Source organism: Porites lutea, chromosome 4 (assembly GCF_958299795.1).
Source record: "Porites lutea chromosome 4, jaPorLute2.1, whole genome shotgun sequence".
Lineage (NCBI taxonomy): Eukaryota > Metazoa > Cnidaria > Anthozoa > Scleractinia > Poritidae > Porites > Porites lutea.
The window spans coordinates 7,719,272-7,734,205 of NC_133204.1; the positions used below are offsets into that span (position 1 = coordinate 7,719,272).

At 38.0% G+C, this 14,934-nt stretch overlaps 2 protein-coding genes across 3 annotated transcripts; one reads left to right on the plus strand and one right to left on the minus strand.

Annotated features, from left to right (window-relative positions):
• Positions 1-623: 623 nt before the first annotated feature.
• LOC140935585 (serine/arginine-rich splicing factor 10-like) lies at positions 624-5,725 on the minus strand. 2 transcript variants are annotated; one of them, XM_073385149.1, is made up of 6 exons: positions 5,630-5,725; positions 5,447-5,553; positions 2,976-3,077; positions 2,763-2,850; positions 2,381-2,407; positions 624-1,671 (listed from the first exon to the last, which is right to left on the minus strand). In XM_073385149.1, the coding sequence occupies exons 1-6, from the start codon at positions 5,692-5,694 to the stop codon at positions 1,392-1,394; spliced, it is 669 nt and encodes a 222-aa protein (XP_073241250.1). In that variant the 5' UTR covers positions 5,695-5,725; the 3' UTR covers positions 624-1,391. The 2 variants fall into 2 exon arrangements, with proteins under 2 accessions (XP_073241250.1, XP_073241251.1); XM_073385150.1 differs by lacking the exon at positions 2,381-2,407.
• A 59-nt stretch (positions 5,726-5,784) lies between these two features.
• On the plus strand, positions 5,785-14,452 carry LOC140935584 (histone RNA hairpin-binding protein-like). Its single transcript, XM_073385148.1, has 6 exons — positions 5,785-6,140; positions 6,547-6,750; positions 7,965-8,051; positions 9,195-9,356; positions 11,601-11,762; positions 12,962-14,452. The coding sequence occupies exons 1-6, from the start codon at positions 5,983-5,985 to the stop codon at positions 13,119-13,121; spliced, it is 933 nt and encodes a 310-aa protein (XP_073241249.1). The 5' UTR covers positions 5,785-5,982; the 3' UTR covers positions 13,122-14,452.
• Positions 14,453-14,934: the final 482 nt, after the last annotated feature.

Here is a 14,934-nt window from a genome sequence, read left to right on the forward strand (position 1 = left end):
AGTGCAAATTTGATTCTCACCGGGATTATCAAATTTTAACATGAAAGAAAAAACGAAATGAATTCTGGTCTTTACAGTAATCATCCATGCAAATAGCCTATTCTTTTGGTGTACTTCGTGTCGGTCAATAGAAACGACGACAGTTGAGCGGGCTAATCTGCTCCTCAACGCGGCCATCATCCAGCCATATTGACCGAGTCTGGTGGTGTTTAGTTGAAAAAGAATTGGGATGAGATAATGGAAAGAAGCGAGGCTGATTTCACAGTTGGGAATTTATATATTTTTGCCAATATTGCGAAAGGCACGGCCTGTCTTCTTCAGGGTCTTACAAATGACTCCAAAAATGAGACAAAAGGGTATGTTGGTTCAGATGAGGCTTAAGATCCGCGGATTTCAAACTATGATAAAAAAATGGAGGTCAAAGATCCTTAAAAGACTGGGATACATCGCAACCGTTTCCAACCCCTTTAGAGAAGTAGGGGGGGCGGGGGGGATTGTGTGCTTCATGACGTCCTTTCGGATCAAAAATAAAGAATGTTGGGGTAGAAGGTATTGTCCATCATAAAATGTGTGCACCAGGGAACCATTTTCGTAAAGTACCAGTTCAAATAACAAAATAAACTACATTAAATATTACTACATTTATTTTTCTCCAACACAAGTAAAAAAGGAAAATTTCTTGACGTGAAAACTGGAATCTACGTTCGGCACAAACAAAACAAAGGTAAAACATTCTGAGGGTTCTCCAATCTAATGGCTGGTTTCTTTGCATCAATCTTCAATTAGCCATCTTAAGGACCATTCTGCTGAATATTGTAGAGACGACAATGGTTTACAAAACGCGAATACAATTGGAGTAGGCATTGATTTTAAAAGAACAAGCCACAGAACACCACTTCTTCACTAAGATAGGAGTCCATGCTATAAAATGTGTTTTTAAACTCCCCATTGTCATAAGAGACCTCTAGATTCGTGGACGAGAACGACAATGAAGACGAGATTTGACTTTTACCTGCGTATACTCAAAATATTGACACCCCGGAAAGCTTTGATGCACTTATTTCACCAGAAAAGTTAGCACTGTTATCTCTATTGAAGGAGGTTAAGCCATCCCCAAGCGCACATGCAATTACAAAACTTCTAACATTTAATAACGTGTTTCCGTCACTACGACATTCTTGCAAAAATTCGTAATAGAATGACGACGGCTATCACGTGTTCCCGCCCAAACGACGCTGGTTCACGCGCAAGCACTACTTAGTATTGAGAAATCTCGTAATCTTAGTCGTACTCGTCTTAGAATCTAAAGTTCTCTAAAGTACTAAACATGCGAGTTCCACAATATCTTATTCCTGAAAAGAGCTATTGCAGTTGTTGACAGTGTTTTAAATCTAGTTAGGGCTTGGTGAGCGGCTCTGTATTGCCTGCTCTTCTTCTTTATCACTGTACTCAGCAGCGGCGGCGGCTGGCGATGCAGAACGTGACCGTGAAGCAGATCGTGACCGTGCGGGGGATGGCGAGCGTGACCGCGAACGTGATCGTGAACGCTCTCGTTCTCGTTCTCTCCGGCTCTCACGATGACTATCACGGCTTCGTTCACCTCGGCTGCTACGTTCTCGGCGCTTGGGGGAACGTGACTTTGATCGTGAGTGCGAACGGCGGCGTCGGCGTCTTAAAAAACAAACATTGCATAGATTAGCCTCTTATGCAGAAGTCCTACCATATATATAGGTTAGTTTTCCAATGATGAATGAATGATCTGCAAGGTGTTCCAGTGTCAAGAAGCTAAACCGATTCCTGCCTTCATCAAACCTTAACGGACGATTTGAAGGCCTTAGTATTTTCACAGGAGAGATTTTCGAAGTGTTACTGAAATTCAAACCGTTTTGAAATATACAAGTACCACATGCGTAATGAGCAGTGAATTCACATGCGAAGTACTCATGACATTTCTACGAGCTCAGTTTTCTTGAATTTGATGAAATCTATTCAAAGCAATTTTATCCACACAAAGATTTTCCATTGTGACCGAATACAGAGAGGTTATCGTAAGAAAATTAACAGCTCATTATGCAAGAAGGATTTCCTTCACTCTCCAGATTTGAATTTGATATTGTTTGTGGCAAAACTAACGGTTCAACTTTTGAAAAAATATATTTTTTTCATGGAATCTTGGGGGTATGCTTGACCTGCCTTGACTGTATAACAATCTTTTTTGGAATCATTTTTGGCAGTAACAGTGGAGCAAATTGAACCTTATCAGCCCAATGAAACAGGTTTTTTTTAAGACAGGCTGAAATGTATTGCACACATGGCTAGAAAACAATTCACATGAACAATAAAGGATAATTCTTAAATAAATTATTATTGTCCACCTTACCTGGGACTGCGACTACGGGAGCGGCGACTGCAAAAAATAAGAAATAATTCCAACTCTAATTCTAATAATCTAATAATTCTTCAAACCAGAGGGGGGGGGGGGGGGGGGCGTCTACAGAGTGACTTTGCGCGTTTATCGCAATAATTAACACCTTCAGAAGCCTATTTAAGGCTTCTGACACTTTTGATGTTTTTCAAGTTTTGATAAAGATCGCTGACAGTCATCAAAACTGTCAGCATCAATAAGACGTTAAGACTGGCTATGTTTTAAGAACATTTAAATCAACTGTTTAACTTCACTAACCTGATGAATTTCTTCAAGAATTCTAACTTAATTTTAACATGTCAAAAATTGGTCTATCAAGCACTGAATCAGATTGTACCTGTTGCCTTCATCGTAGTAATCTCTCCTACCACTACTGCCGTAACCATACGCTTCTCTCTTTTCCTTGCCACGCATCTGTGCTGGTGCTGAGAGGAAGAAAAAGGTTTATGTTGAGTGATCATTATTTTCAACATCTGAAAATGTGTGTGGTACACTGTGAATAGTTAGGGCACATTATTTTCGATCTGCATGTTTTATTCTTTTGCCTTACTTTTTCTGTCTCCCTCTGCAAACTGAACTTCTAGTTCTCTTCCATGAAGCATAACTCTGTTCAAGTAGTAATGGGCATCCTCAGCATCACGGATATCTTCAAATGTATGGTATGTTAAGGCTTGACTTTCCTACACCAAGCTTTTCCTGGAACAAAAGCTTGATAATTGCTTACCCAGCTGACAAAATCTTTTGATGGTTGATGCCCCTGCTTTATCACCTCATTCAGGTAATTAAGGAGTTTAATTTATTGACTTCCTTTTTGGAACATCTTCAAAACTGTCAAACATCGATCACCTTGTCAATCTACAAGCACAACCTCTTAGTTTACAGTAACACTCTCACTTTTAATTGAAAAAATGTCCTTGATATCCTGGCAAAATTAATTCTTTTAAGTGAAATTCTGTGGAAACACATTGATTCGCATCTTCTATATTTACACTACAAAATTAATATAACACCACAGAGTTGATGACGGTATCACCATTCTCAGTGTTGAAGTAAGCTGAAAAGTCACCTTTCAATTTTGTTTAGAACTTCTCTTGTCCCGAGAATGATGCCATTAAAATCAATTACAGTCTATAGAGAAGCCTTTTATCATCCCTACTTTTGTTATGGGTATAAGAGTTTGGTATACCTGGTTACATTGAAACTGTGATACAGTTACAGCTACTGACTTCACATTCTTTTACTGTTTGCTTGGATGCTTTTCTTCGACCCTTGTCCTTGCCTTGACTGCTGTTTAGTGTTAGATTTAGCTTGTATAACCTCTACCTTGAACATAACTTTGACTTTTTCTGTGGCTGGTCGAATTTTGGGTATTTTGCACTTTTGAGGTTTGCTTTCACAACTTTTCTTTGAAACTTGTCTTGACTTGAGAAGTTTTAACTGGCTTTGGAATTAGCTTGGTACAACTTGGAAGCTTGATATGAACTCTACATGTGTATGAAGGGCCAAATTTGGTTTCACATTACTTTAAGAGGTTTGCTTTGATAATCTTTCTTTGAAACTTGTCTTGACTGTGCAATTGGCTGGCAGACTTTTAGCTTGATACGGCTTGTAGCTTGATACAACTTGCCAAACTTTAGGTATCACGCTCTTTTGATGTTTTCTTTGAAAGCTTTTCTTTAAAACTTGCCTTGATATGAACCATGCATCTCAATGGCAGACTTTTACCAAGATTTCCTAGAGGAGTTAGCAAACCAACTGTAATGTCTCATTTATTGACTGTTGTTGCCCATTTAGTATAGAGATATTTCAAACCCCCTTCCCTACCTCAGGTCTAAACACCTTTCCTTGTCAACAGGATGTTGTGAAGTTGTGGGGGATCTTATTATACCTATTATTTCCTTGTTAGACAAAATTTTTTTCAACTTAGTTAAAAAATGTGCATATGTGAACATGAAATGCTGTGATTCCTAGCATGGAACTATTTAAAAAAAAACAAACTGTAAATCCTCTAATAAGCCCCCCTTCTCTAATAACCCCCACTTTTCAGGGGAAGAAAGTTAATAAGCCCCCTCCCCTCCACCTTTTTAATTCTTCACTAATAAATGATAGACTGAATTAATCAATCACAACTGTAAAACTTCTTTTGGACTGATCCAGGATGGTTTATTCACCAACTGGAAGTTCAGATTTGGTTTTGATCCTCGGCTGCATGACCTCTAACTTCTTGTACTTGAGCTTTTCCACTTTGTATTCTAGTTCTTTATAAAGAACTGATACCATTATCTTTGCTAAATTAAATAAGCCCCCAGTCTCCATTAAGACCTCCCCTCCTGGGCCAAATGTGTTTGGAATAAAGAAGCCCCCCGGGTAGCATAAAAGAGGATTTACAGTACTCATAAGTTGCTTCAAGTTATAAATGCTCCAATTTAAGCATTTTTGCTTTCGAAATGGAGCACCATTTTACCTTTTTTTTCTTTAAAGAATTAAACAAAAATGTAAACTTAAGGCTCACCACGAATTGAATGGTTCATTAGAGCAGGGCGGCTTTTTCATGACATAAGCTCAGTACTTACATAATGCCTTTTAATCTTTACACACTTGATTCTTTCTTTTTCTTTTGCCGTGATCATGACTGTATTACTCGCACTTTCGACTATTTCCCCGAGAACCTTTAAAGCCACTCTGTATTTACGTAAGCAGCTTGACACTTCAAATCTTTAAATCATTTGCTGAATCGACGCCTTTCCTTTATGAGCATTCGTATCTTTTTAGTGACGCTCTGCCTTTATGAGCTTTCGTTTCTTTCTACTTGAGCCTTTAACTTTCGTTTCCACGTTGGACTAGCTTGGGCTTTAAAATCTTTAACGATTTGCCTCACGTTTTCTTGTTACTTTAGCTCTTTTACAAACTCTTTTGCCCTGGTTATCAAAGGACAACAAAATCACTTTAGTGCCAAACCTTTACATACTCAGACTAAAAGAAACCACAGGCAAAATAAAGCTCTTAAGAAACAAAAAGGATATTGTACATAAGCAAAGCCTCGGGATTCTCTTGTGTAGTAGTCCAACGGAATGTACACGTCGGTAATTCGGCCATACTTGGCGAACAAGCGTCTAAGATCTTCGGGTCTAACAAGAGAATTCAGGTCGCAAATTAGATAAAAAGGGAGTAAAAACTACATACAAAAGCTTCAACTGGTCTAACCTTGTCTCGTGATGTAAGTTTCTCACGTAAAGCGAGCTGTTCGGCGGTCTGGAATATCTCGACATTTTCGTTTCTTCTTGCTGAAAGAAAACCACGCTGTGAGAGTTATTATGGGATGCCTAATGTCTTGGTATCCGCATTCTTTCTGGTCATCGGTGTTCCGGCTAAGAATAAGTCCAAATTTGGCAAGGGCTACCATATTTGGTAAAAAAAGCTTTTAGCGTTGTTGGCGCGAAATTCATTTCCCTAAGCGCGCAAACATAACGCAACTTTCTTCTGCTTGAACTTTTCGTTTTCTCTTTGAACTCTTATTCTCCATTTTCTGTGTGATTAGTTGCCGTATTTTATTTATTATGGATACAAAACCTACGGCACCAGATAGATATAAGCAATCGCGTTCTTACGGTAGGGGAGTAGAGCGTCGTTCTAGAGACTCGCGCGAATACAAGTCGGATGATTCCATGCGAAGGTCGAGGAATGATTCAAGGAATATCGATTATCGTGATCGAAGGTGAGACTATATTCACTTTAATTCATTTTTGTATTTATAAGGCCGCTGAATGGGAAAATGTTATTTTCATTTAAGTTTCTTTCATGAGACTTTAAGTTAAATAACGACAGTAACTCAAAGTAGTGCAAGACTTACCGCCATTTTATAAGCAAAACAGTTTGAACTGCAATCAGTCAATGAATTCGTCTCCATATCTACAGAGTATCTTTCATAACACAGGATATATGATGAAGAAATCGTTTACTTTTAGTTATTTGAACTACAATAATTATTATATAAGATCTTATTAAAAAAATCACATTGTTCTTTGTTAAATTTTGCACGCGGTGTGCGTCTTTGGAGGTCTATGCGAAGCTTGCAATGCATTTGAAATATTATTAAGCTTAAATTTTGTCTGTGTTGCCAGGAATAGAAAGCAAATCCCAGAGGATCAATGCATATCACTTTTCCCCTCCGCCAAAAGTAATTCCAAAGAAAATGTAACACTTGACAAAACTCCTCAGAACAACAGGAGTAGATGTGAAAGAAGAAATCTTCCATTCAATCGTTCAACACAGCATCAAAGTAAAATGGACCCCGATGAAGAATTTCCTCCTCTTGGGGTCCCAAGGTATGTACGTTATATAACTCTACTCTATCCTTTAATTTAAAGAGCTGCTTTCTTTCCTTGATACATAATGATTGTATATCAAAATTAATGAAAGAAGTTTTGGCCAAATAACATATTCCTTGTTTGATGGGCTAAGAGGATTTGCCCCTGTGGCACTTGCAAAAACAGACAGTCGACAGTTCCTCTTGAAATCATACGTGAAGGTGTCATCATCAGTAAAACCATCAAATAAGGCAAATTTACTGATTCATACTACAATGGTTATATTTGAATCAGAGTATTCGAAAACGTCTTAGGGCCAGTTATTTAAAACGAGTTTATCCCGTGTTTAACAAAACCATGTTGTAAGCCATTTTCAGTTTGCCCAACGGTTTTGTCTAAACACCATTTGCATGAACAATTTTGATAAAGCATAGAGCGTAGACAGGAAAAGCACTTATTTTCTTTCTTTTTTTTCTTTTCCTTAACTAAACCACGGCCTAAGTTAGACTTCGTTTAAAAAGATATACCCATAATGTCAGAATGGAACTATACAAAATTATCATAACTTAGTGATTACATGGATTGTCTTCCAAAAAGATGATGCAGCCTAACCTCTCCTTACGGATACCTTTTTAACACGGACACCTCTCTATTATGGACAGAAATTACATGTATTGAGATCAGTCTGGAGAATTTGTATGCAGGTTTCGGGTTAAAGGATTAAGAGGAAGCTTTAGAGAGCCAAGAGCTCTGAATGTATAAAATCCAGCGTGTCTGGCTTTTAAGGTTTGAGGAAAAAAAAAGATTTCCTTGTGACGTGGGGCAAAGTAAGTAGTTCAGGGGCCACTTGGTACTGCTGGTAGTAGAACATGCCGCAATAGACCTTTTTACCGACAAGGTGGCCATTTTGAATTTATTAGATTTAATGAGTGTTATGGGATGCCTAGGGGGCATTAGCATGATCCGATATACTCGTTCAGTATTTACACGCCCTTTAAGTTTTCCTAAAAAAAGATTGTTGTGCTGTGTTTGGATGTAATGATGCAGTGAAGTTCTCTTTTTGCCCAAAAAGCAAGCATAAAGACTGAGTCAGAGCCCCTGTATCAGTAAAATGGTCTATTATGACTCCACCTTTTTGGTGTGTATGAATTTGTGATAGTCTGAGAGTTTCTCTTAAATATTCTAGTTAACAACATTCATTTCTGAATGTTAGTGTTTCTTTAATTGCACAGTATTACTCCAGAAACTACCAAGGACTGGGGAACTATGGTTGAAGAGGAAGAAGCAAGGTCACAAAAAATGCCAAAAACATATGGCAGGTAAGATAGTTTATACTAATTCTCCTCTAAACCATTAATGCAATAAGACCACCATTATGCAAGTGTTTTATTGTTAGCTTTTAAAATAATGGTAATTTAGCTGTAATTTTCTTTACCATAAAAAAAATCATGTACCTCTATCAGTGCCAAGTGATGAGAGCGAAGTGCAGGAGACATGGTCATATGATCTTGCCTTATCATATTTTATCCATTTTCTCTATTCCTTTTTCTTTTGTAGCTTAGTTTCTCATACCTATCCATGCGTTCACCATTACTCCACATTCATAAGACAAATAAATTGTCTGTTATTCAGGCTATTCTAGGTGTGCTTCTGACTGTTAGCAAACCTGGTCCTGAATCAGGCATACATCAACCAAGTGTTCCTTGTAAGACTCGTGGGAATGGTTGAGAACTGATTCTCACTTTCACCAAGGCCACACATTGGGCAAAGTGTCAGATGTAACCATTGTATGATCACCAATATTGTAAGTTTTCTGATGGCACTGTGATGAAAAGATCAAGCATTAAAGACTAGGGGTGTGGAATGGTCAACAGAAAATGATGTGTCACAGAAAATATCAGACGAGTCTTGAGATATCGGCATTTGAAATTAGAGTCTCGGAATCTCAGGCTCGCTACAAATTGAACCGTTTCAAAGTGTGAAAATTTAAATTTTGGAATCTTGAAATTTGCACTTGATCTTAACTTGCTTCCTGAAAGATTCATATATTGCCTTTGAGTTTATCTTCAGTTTTTAGACATTTTGTCTGTACCATTAACTCTACATTAATTTTGTGGCACTTACAAAGCTGTGCTCTAAGGAAAATTGAAGGGAGCCCAGTGCTCTAAAACTGTAAAATCTAGGGTGCCCAGCATATGATTTCTATGAAAAATCTCAGATTTTCTTGTCGCCCGAGGGCAAAAGTTAGGTACCAGGGGCCACTGGGCTCTGCTAGAGCACAGCCCTGCACTTATAAGAATCGTATTTGATAAGAAGGCTCAAGTCTTGGTCTTGGTCTTGCAGTCTTGGGAAGTATTGAATTTACCATTCTATACCCCTAAAATAATGAGGTTATGCTGCTTCACAAAATGACCTTTAAAACTACAGGTGTTGATTTGTACCTACTGTCATTCCTACTGTAGGTATAAAAGAAGATTGATACTTTCAGAATCCCAGGACAATAACACACTGAAACATACTAAACCTGTCATGGTGGATGACCACAAACTCATCCAAAGACAGAAACAGATTGACATTGGGAAGAATACTTTATCATATGGACGATATATAGAAGCAGTGAAAAGGTATTGATTTGATAACACACAGTTAACCAGCACCTTAATTGATAAATGGGCCTGGTGTTGAGAATCAGCCAAGCTTTCATAATCAATCATCAAAAATATCAGATTGACCCAGCTGATCAACCATTGATTATTACTAGAAGAAACTCTTTATAAAATTTCCAAAGTCAAAGTGATATATTTTTCTTGAAGTTTTACTGTGGACCACTTTAATTTATTTAACCTATTTGCCCCTGGAAATTTTGTCAAAATATGCGCTTTGAAGCTGGTCCTGCAGTTTTATGGTCACTGTTGTGCTTTAAAGAGCTAAAAATATTACCAGAAAGTCATTTACAGGTCATACACTTCACAGCCTTCTGATTCAGATGTAAAATATTAACTTGCAAAGTTTGGGTATGTGCAGAAAGCAAAATTTTGAGATAGTTTTTGGGTTTTAAAGTTAAAAGTTGTAAATTTTCAGGTCAATGTTACATGGTTTTTTGCCTTTTTCTCTGGTGTCCTTGACTGAATTGAGATCATTCTGGTATGATTTGAAAGATTTCTTCACTGCCCTGCACAAGTTAGTGGCAAAGATGTCCTTGACCATTAAAGCTGATGACACCACAATTGGTTGAAGGGACCTGGATCCCCATGGGTGGTAATACGAGTGGCTGATCAGGGGCAAATGGGTTAATCAAAAAAGTTAAAAATCGCCTTTTGTGGGTTTTTTTCACCTGATTTTCCTTGAAATTACTAGCCTGTGTACAGACGTCCCCCCTCCCTCAGGAAAAAAATCGGGAGAGGAGACGTCTGTGAATCGCCGTCGTTAATCATGTTCCGGTATACATTTGCATAAATTATTTTTTTGTTCTTTCGCTGACAGTTGAAAAGGCACATGTAGGTCGAAAAATAGCTCTGCATGGCGTCTGTGCACAGGCTAGCCGAACATCTTCACGCAATGTCCACCCAAAAATCCAGATATAAGATCTCTGATTACAGTGAAGCCAGGTCAAGCGTACCTCCTAAGATCCTATTTATTATTCGAAAGTTGAACTGTTGGTAGTTGTAGATTTCAGATTCATCTCTGTGGGCATTCTTGCATGCGTAATGAGCCGTGAATTCACACGCGATTCAGTTACGAAATTTCTACCAGCCCAGTTTCCCTGAATTTGATGTAAATGTCTTCTAAGACATTTAATCCATTCAAAGATTTTCAATCTGACCAAATGCAGAGAAGTTCTCTCAAAATATTCACTGCTCATTCGGCATAGCCTGAAATTCATCCGATTGCTTCGAGTCGTTTTCTCCTCTCAACAACTGAGGGAGTAATAACGACTCGAAGTAATCAGATGAAATTCAGGCTACATTCAGCATGGAGGAATGCCGATTTAAATTTGACACCAGTTACGGGAACGATTAAAGGATTCATTTTTTCAAATAATCAATTCAGTAATAGAATCTTTTTGGGGTAAGCTTGACCTGCCTTGGCTGTTAACGTTGGATTTTGTATGCCTTCTATTTTATTTACAATACCGACCAGTACAGACAGAAGCATCCGCAACCGGTGCAGCAAACATCGGTGGTCTTAACTTTTCATGCCTTTACGAGAAAGCCGAAATACAAATACCGGTAAACAAATATCCACAAAGGCTGAGCTTGTCCCCGGGGAATCTATTCTGAGGTTCATTCACCAATCACAACACCGGAAACTATTTGCGTCATGGCATTAACATTACAACCAATCAGAGGCTGTCCCCAACATTCTGGGGAAACGGGAACACGATTATTGTCGGCGATTCACAGACGTCTCCTCTTCCGATTTTTTTCCCTGAGGGAGGGGGGACGTCTGTACACAGGCTATGAAATTACCAGATTTGGTTGTTTTATGCTGAAAAGTGGATTTTTCTGATAAAGCTTGGTACTTTGCTTAATCCATTTACCCCAGAAATTTAGCTGAAAAACACACTTTGAAACTAGTCGAGCTGTTCTCTGGTCACTGTTGTACTTTAAAAGAACTAAAATATTACCATAAAGCCATTTACAGGTCGTACACTTTGTGTTCTTCTGAACTGGATGCAAAATATTAGCTTGGTTTGAAAGATCTTTTCACTCCTTGTGTAGGGTTTGATTACGTCTATGACACAGGCTATTAAAAGTCAGGCGCTGATTGAGAATTGTTTATATCAGAAATCTGCTAACAAGCAGCCACTGTTTTGAGACTCAAAGATCTGACTGCTTAAAGTTTACTAAAACTTATTAATCCTACAGGGATGACCGAACAAAAGAGGACCCCAAGACACCTGACAAGTTTCAAGTGTGCAGCACAAGGTCTTGGGTGGGTCAGATCAAGGTTTGGCGTCGAAAACTTCATGTCTGGGACCCACCTTCAGCTGAAGGACAGGAAGACTTGTTTTCTTTATCATCACAGAGGTAGTCAGTCACTACTCTATAGCCATCAGTTCTTAAACCATGGCATTTTAATAACATTACTTTGAAAGGTTTGAACCCAGGAGTCATTTCATAAGTTGAGTATGATTGTCTGGGTGAACGTAGTCTTGAATAGGACTGTTGTTGTTGACAGTGCCTGACTTTTTGACAACCTGTGTGGTTATCATCCTCAGAGTCATTATGAGGTGTATCACATCAGTTAATGGTATTGAACTCTTGTTATTGACCTGATTAGTCAATTAAGTCGTGATGTTATTGGTCATCTGTCAGTTGAGCCGTGATGTTATTGGCTGTGAAGACTCGTAATGTCATTGGTGTGTTCAAAAACCAAATGTCAGATGGACGCCTGGTTGACCACTACCTAGGCTAGGCTGATGGTGTTCAAAGCTGTGCTCTAAGGAAAATATGAAGGAGCCCAGTGCTCTGAAGCTGTAAAATCTAATGTCCCCAGCATATGATCTATATGAACAAACTATCATTTTCCAGTCACCTGAGAACAAAAGTTGGGTTATAGGGGCTACGGGGCTCTGTTAGAGCACAAATCGTTGATGGTGCAACTAAAGAATTTCTGGTGGACAGTCAGCCGATGTCAGAAAAAGGCTTTTCTGGCAATGCTTTCCTTTTGTACCATTAAGTTCACCAATTCACAAATAATTGATATTAATAGAAATGTTCAGTTTGTGCTATCACTATATTTTCCTTAAAAAAAACTCCCAGGCCAGTATTAATATCAGTTCTTTTTCAAGGCCCTGGAAAACTCCTTAAAAATTCTCCCTGGTTTATAGATATTTTTGGAACACTCCAGGGAATTTTAATATTCTTGATTGTGGAGGCATTGAAGAAATTAATTTGTTTATTTGTGTATTCATTCATATAGTTTTTCATTGGAATTTAAGCTTCATTTTATTGACAGTTCTGATTCCAGGAATTTGCACATCTGTACTCTTGAAAACTCCTAGAATTTTTTATCTCCTTTTTAATGTATCAATCCTAAAAAGACAATTTTGGAATACAAGTACATTTTTCTTAGATTTGCATTTGAATTAGCCTGCGCACAGACAAAACTAAACTCTGTTAACCAGAGTTAATTACTTTTGTCTGCTCACGGGCTACATTTGAATAGAGTTATGAATGGAAATTACAGGTATCTGAAGTTTGTTACTATTTACTTGCTTTTGCAGTAGTCTCCAGTCTTTTGCAAATGAAGTCAAGATGGAAATGGATAGTAACTGTGATGCTGATGATGACATGATGTCAACCTCAACTCCAAGCAGTGTTGATGATCTGTTCGGCGACTTTGACATTGATGCCTGTCTCGCAGATGATGGATTACCTCTTTAGGTACACACTTAGTGCTAATTTTTTTAAAAAAAGGAAAGATAGCTTGGGGAAAATTAAAAAGAAAGCAATGTTACAGTAGCAAACTTTAAAGGTTTATATTAACTGTTTTTGCAAAGATTTTATTAATTTTTATGTCGATAATTTGATGTGATAGTACCTCAACACCTTGTGGCTTGGATCCTATTTTTCAGCCTCCTTACCCTCTTAACTTTGGGTCACTATATGTAAGACTTTAAGAAAAGCGATAAGTATTAAATTGACAGACATTTGACTGATCATTTACAATTTATAACCAAGAAAGAAACCACTGGTGCATTGTGTTATATACTGTATAAAGGAAAAGGAATTTTAATGCCTTGAGCATTTTGTGACATTTTAACATAGAAGATCATGATTTTGTAAAATACAAGGGTGACTTTTGATGTCAGAAAATGTTTATTAATATGCTATGACCCAACAATGGCCATTTTTGCACCAGTCACATTGTTAGTCTGCGATCAAATTTTTGGCAACAACAAAACCTGGACTAGTTTAATTCCTGTAACCCTTTCCCTTACCTTTAGTCTTTTAGCGACTTATGGTTTTTGATCCAATCCAGGTTTTGTTGACACCTAGCAAATATTCTAATGCCAACTCTAGATCAAAGACAGGAACTCCTAGAGTCAAACATGAAGACAATTGGGCATGCCAAATGATTTCAACACTGTATTGAGTGTTGAAATCTCATTTTTGCAATACCTAATAGGGCCTCAAAGAATTTTTCAAAATTTTCTCTGTAGCTGTGGGGTGGGTGAGAAAGTGGGGTGGTATACCCCAGTGAGACCTTCTACGTAAAATAACCTCTTTAGCAGGACTTTGTTTGCCACACAGTGCAAAGTGAAGGACTGATATAGTAGCGATGAGCGAAAGGAAAGGCAAGTATGAGAAAAGATTTGAAAGGTCTGGGAAGATGAACGGTCCTCCCACTCTTTTCCTCTTCTGCTTCTTCCCCCTTTTCACTCATCTCCACTTGCTGAAAGCCTGGAACAGGCTATATTTCCCTGATTATATGAAAATAAAATCACAAAGAACCTGGAATCCAAATTTAGAGTCCTTATCAGTCAGAGCTTTTACAAGGCTAGTATTTATATGATGTATTTTGTAAAAGCAAAGGAATTTTCAGCAATCTGTTTTGAATGAAAGGTTTATCCCAGAAATGACTTGTATTGTAATGCTTATTTTACTCATGAAAGTAGTTATCGACATTTTGTAGCAGTTTTTGAGAAACAGTTTTAGTAGAAAGTGAAATTTTGAAATGTTTTAGAAGCACATATGTTGTGATATTTTTATATTTTGTACACAATCAGATATAAATAATTGAAATAAATTCAAGTTAAACTTTGGAACAGATATCAATTCTGAAAGGGCTGGAGTCCTCCTTTTCCATCATGCTCTAATATTTAATTGCACATTGTCAGACATTGTTAAGTTTATTGTTTATGTGTTACCAAGCCGGTGAATAGAGCAAGCTCCTGTCTGTCTCTGTTGCTAAAGATTGTTTGCACAGCAAGAAGTTGCGTAAATGCAGGGTGCAAAGAAAGTCTGTTTTACTGCCTGCTATTCGGGCAAGCAGTAGCTAGCATGCACTAGCCCAGTCATTTCAACTAGCCCCAATACCCTTTTTGATTACAGGACTGATTCCAATCCTTTTGTAATTTGAATTTGCCCAAAAAACAGCCTTTGGCCATCTGGTAAGTTAAGAACAGAATTCACTAGCCCGATAGCAAAATCCTCTAGCCCCCGGCTATCAGACACGACTGCCTTTGCAGGCATA

Bases quoted from the DNA above. Each gene is read 5' to 3' on its own strand.
- LOC140935585 (XM_073385149.1), bottom strand. From the start codon at position 5,694: ATGTCGAGATATTCCAGACCGCCGAACAGCTCGCTTTACGTGAGAAAC. The intron at 5,554-5,629 runs GTTAGACCAGTT...TTCTCTTGTTAG, and splicing joins AACTTACATCACGAGACAAG to ACCCGAAGATCTTAGACGCT. The intron at 3,078-5,446 runs ATCCTTTTTGTT...CATACCATACAT, and splicing joins AGGCTTTGCTTATGTACAAT to TTGAAGATATCCGTGATGCT.
- LOC140935584 (XM_073385148.1), top strand. From the start codon at position 5,983: ATGGATACAAAACCTACGGCACCAGATAGATATAAGCAATCGCGTTCT. The intron at 8,052-9,194 runs GTAAGATAGTTT...TTCCTACTGTAG, and splicing joins ATGCCAAAAACATATGGCAG to GTATAAAAGAAGATTGATAC. The intron at 9,357-11,600 runs GTATTGATTTGA...TTAATCCTACAG, and splicing joins TATATAGAAGCAGTGAAAAG to GGATGACCGAACAAAAGAGG.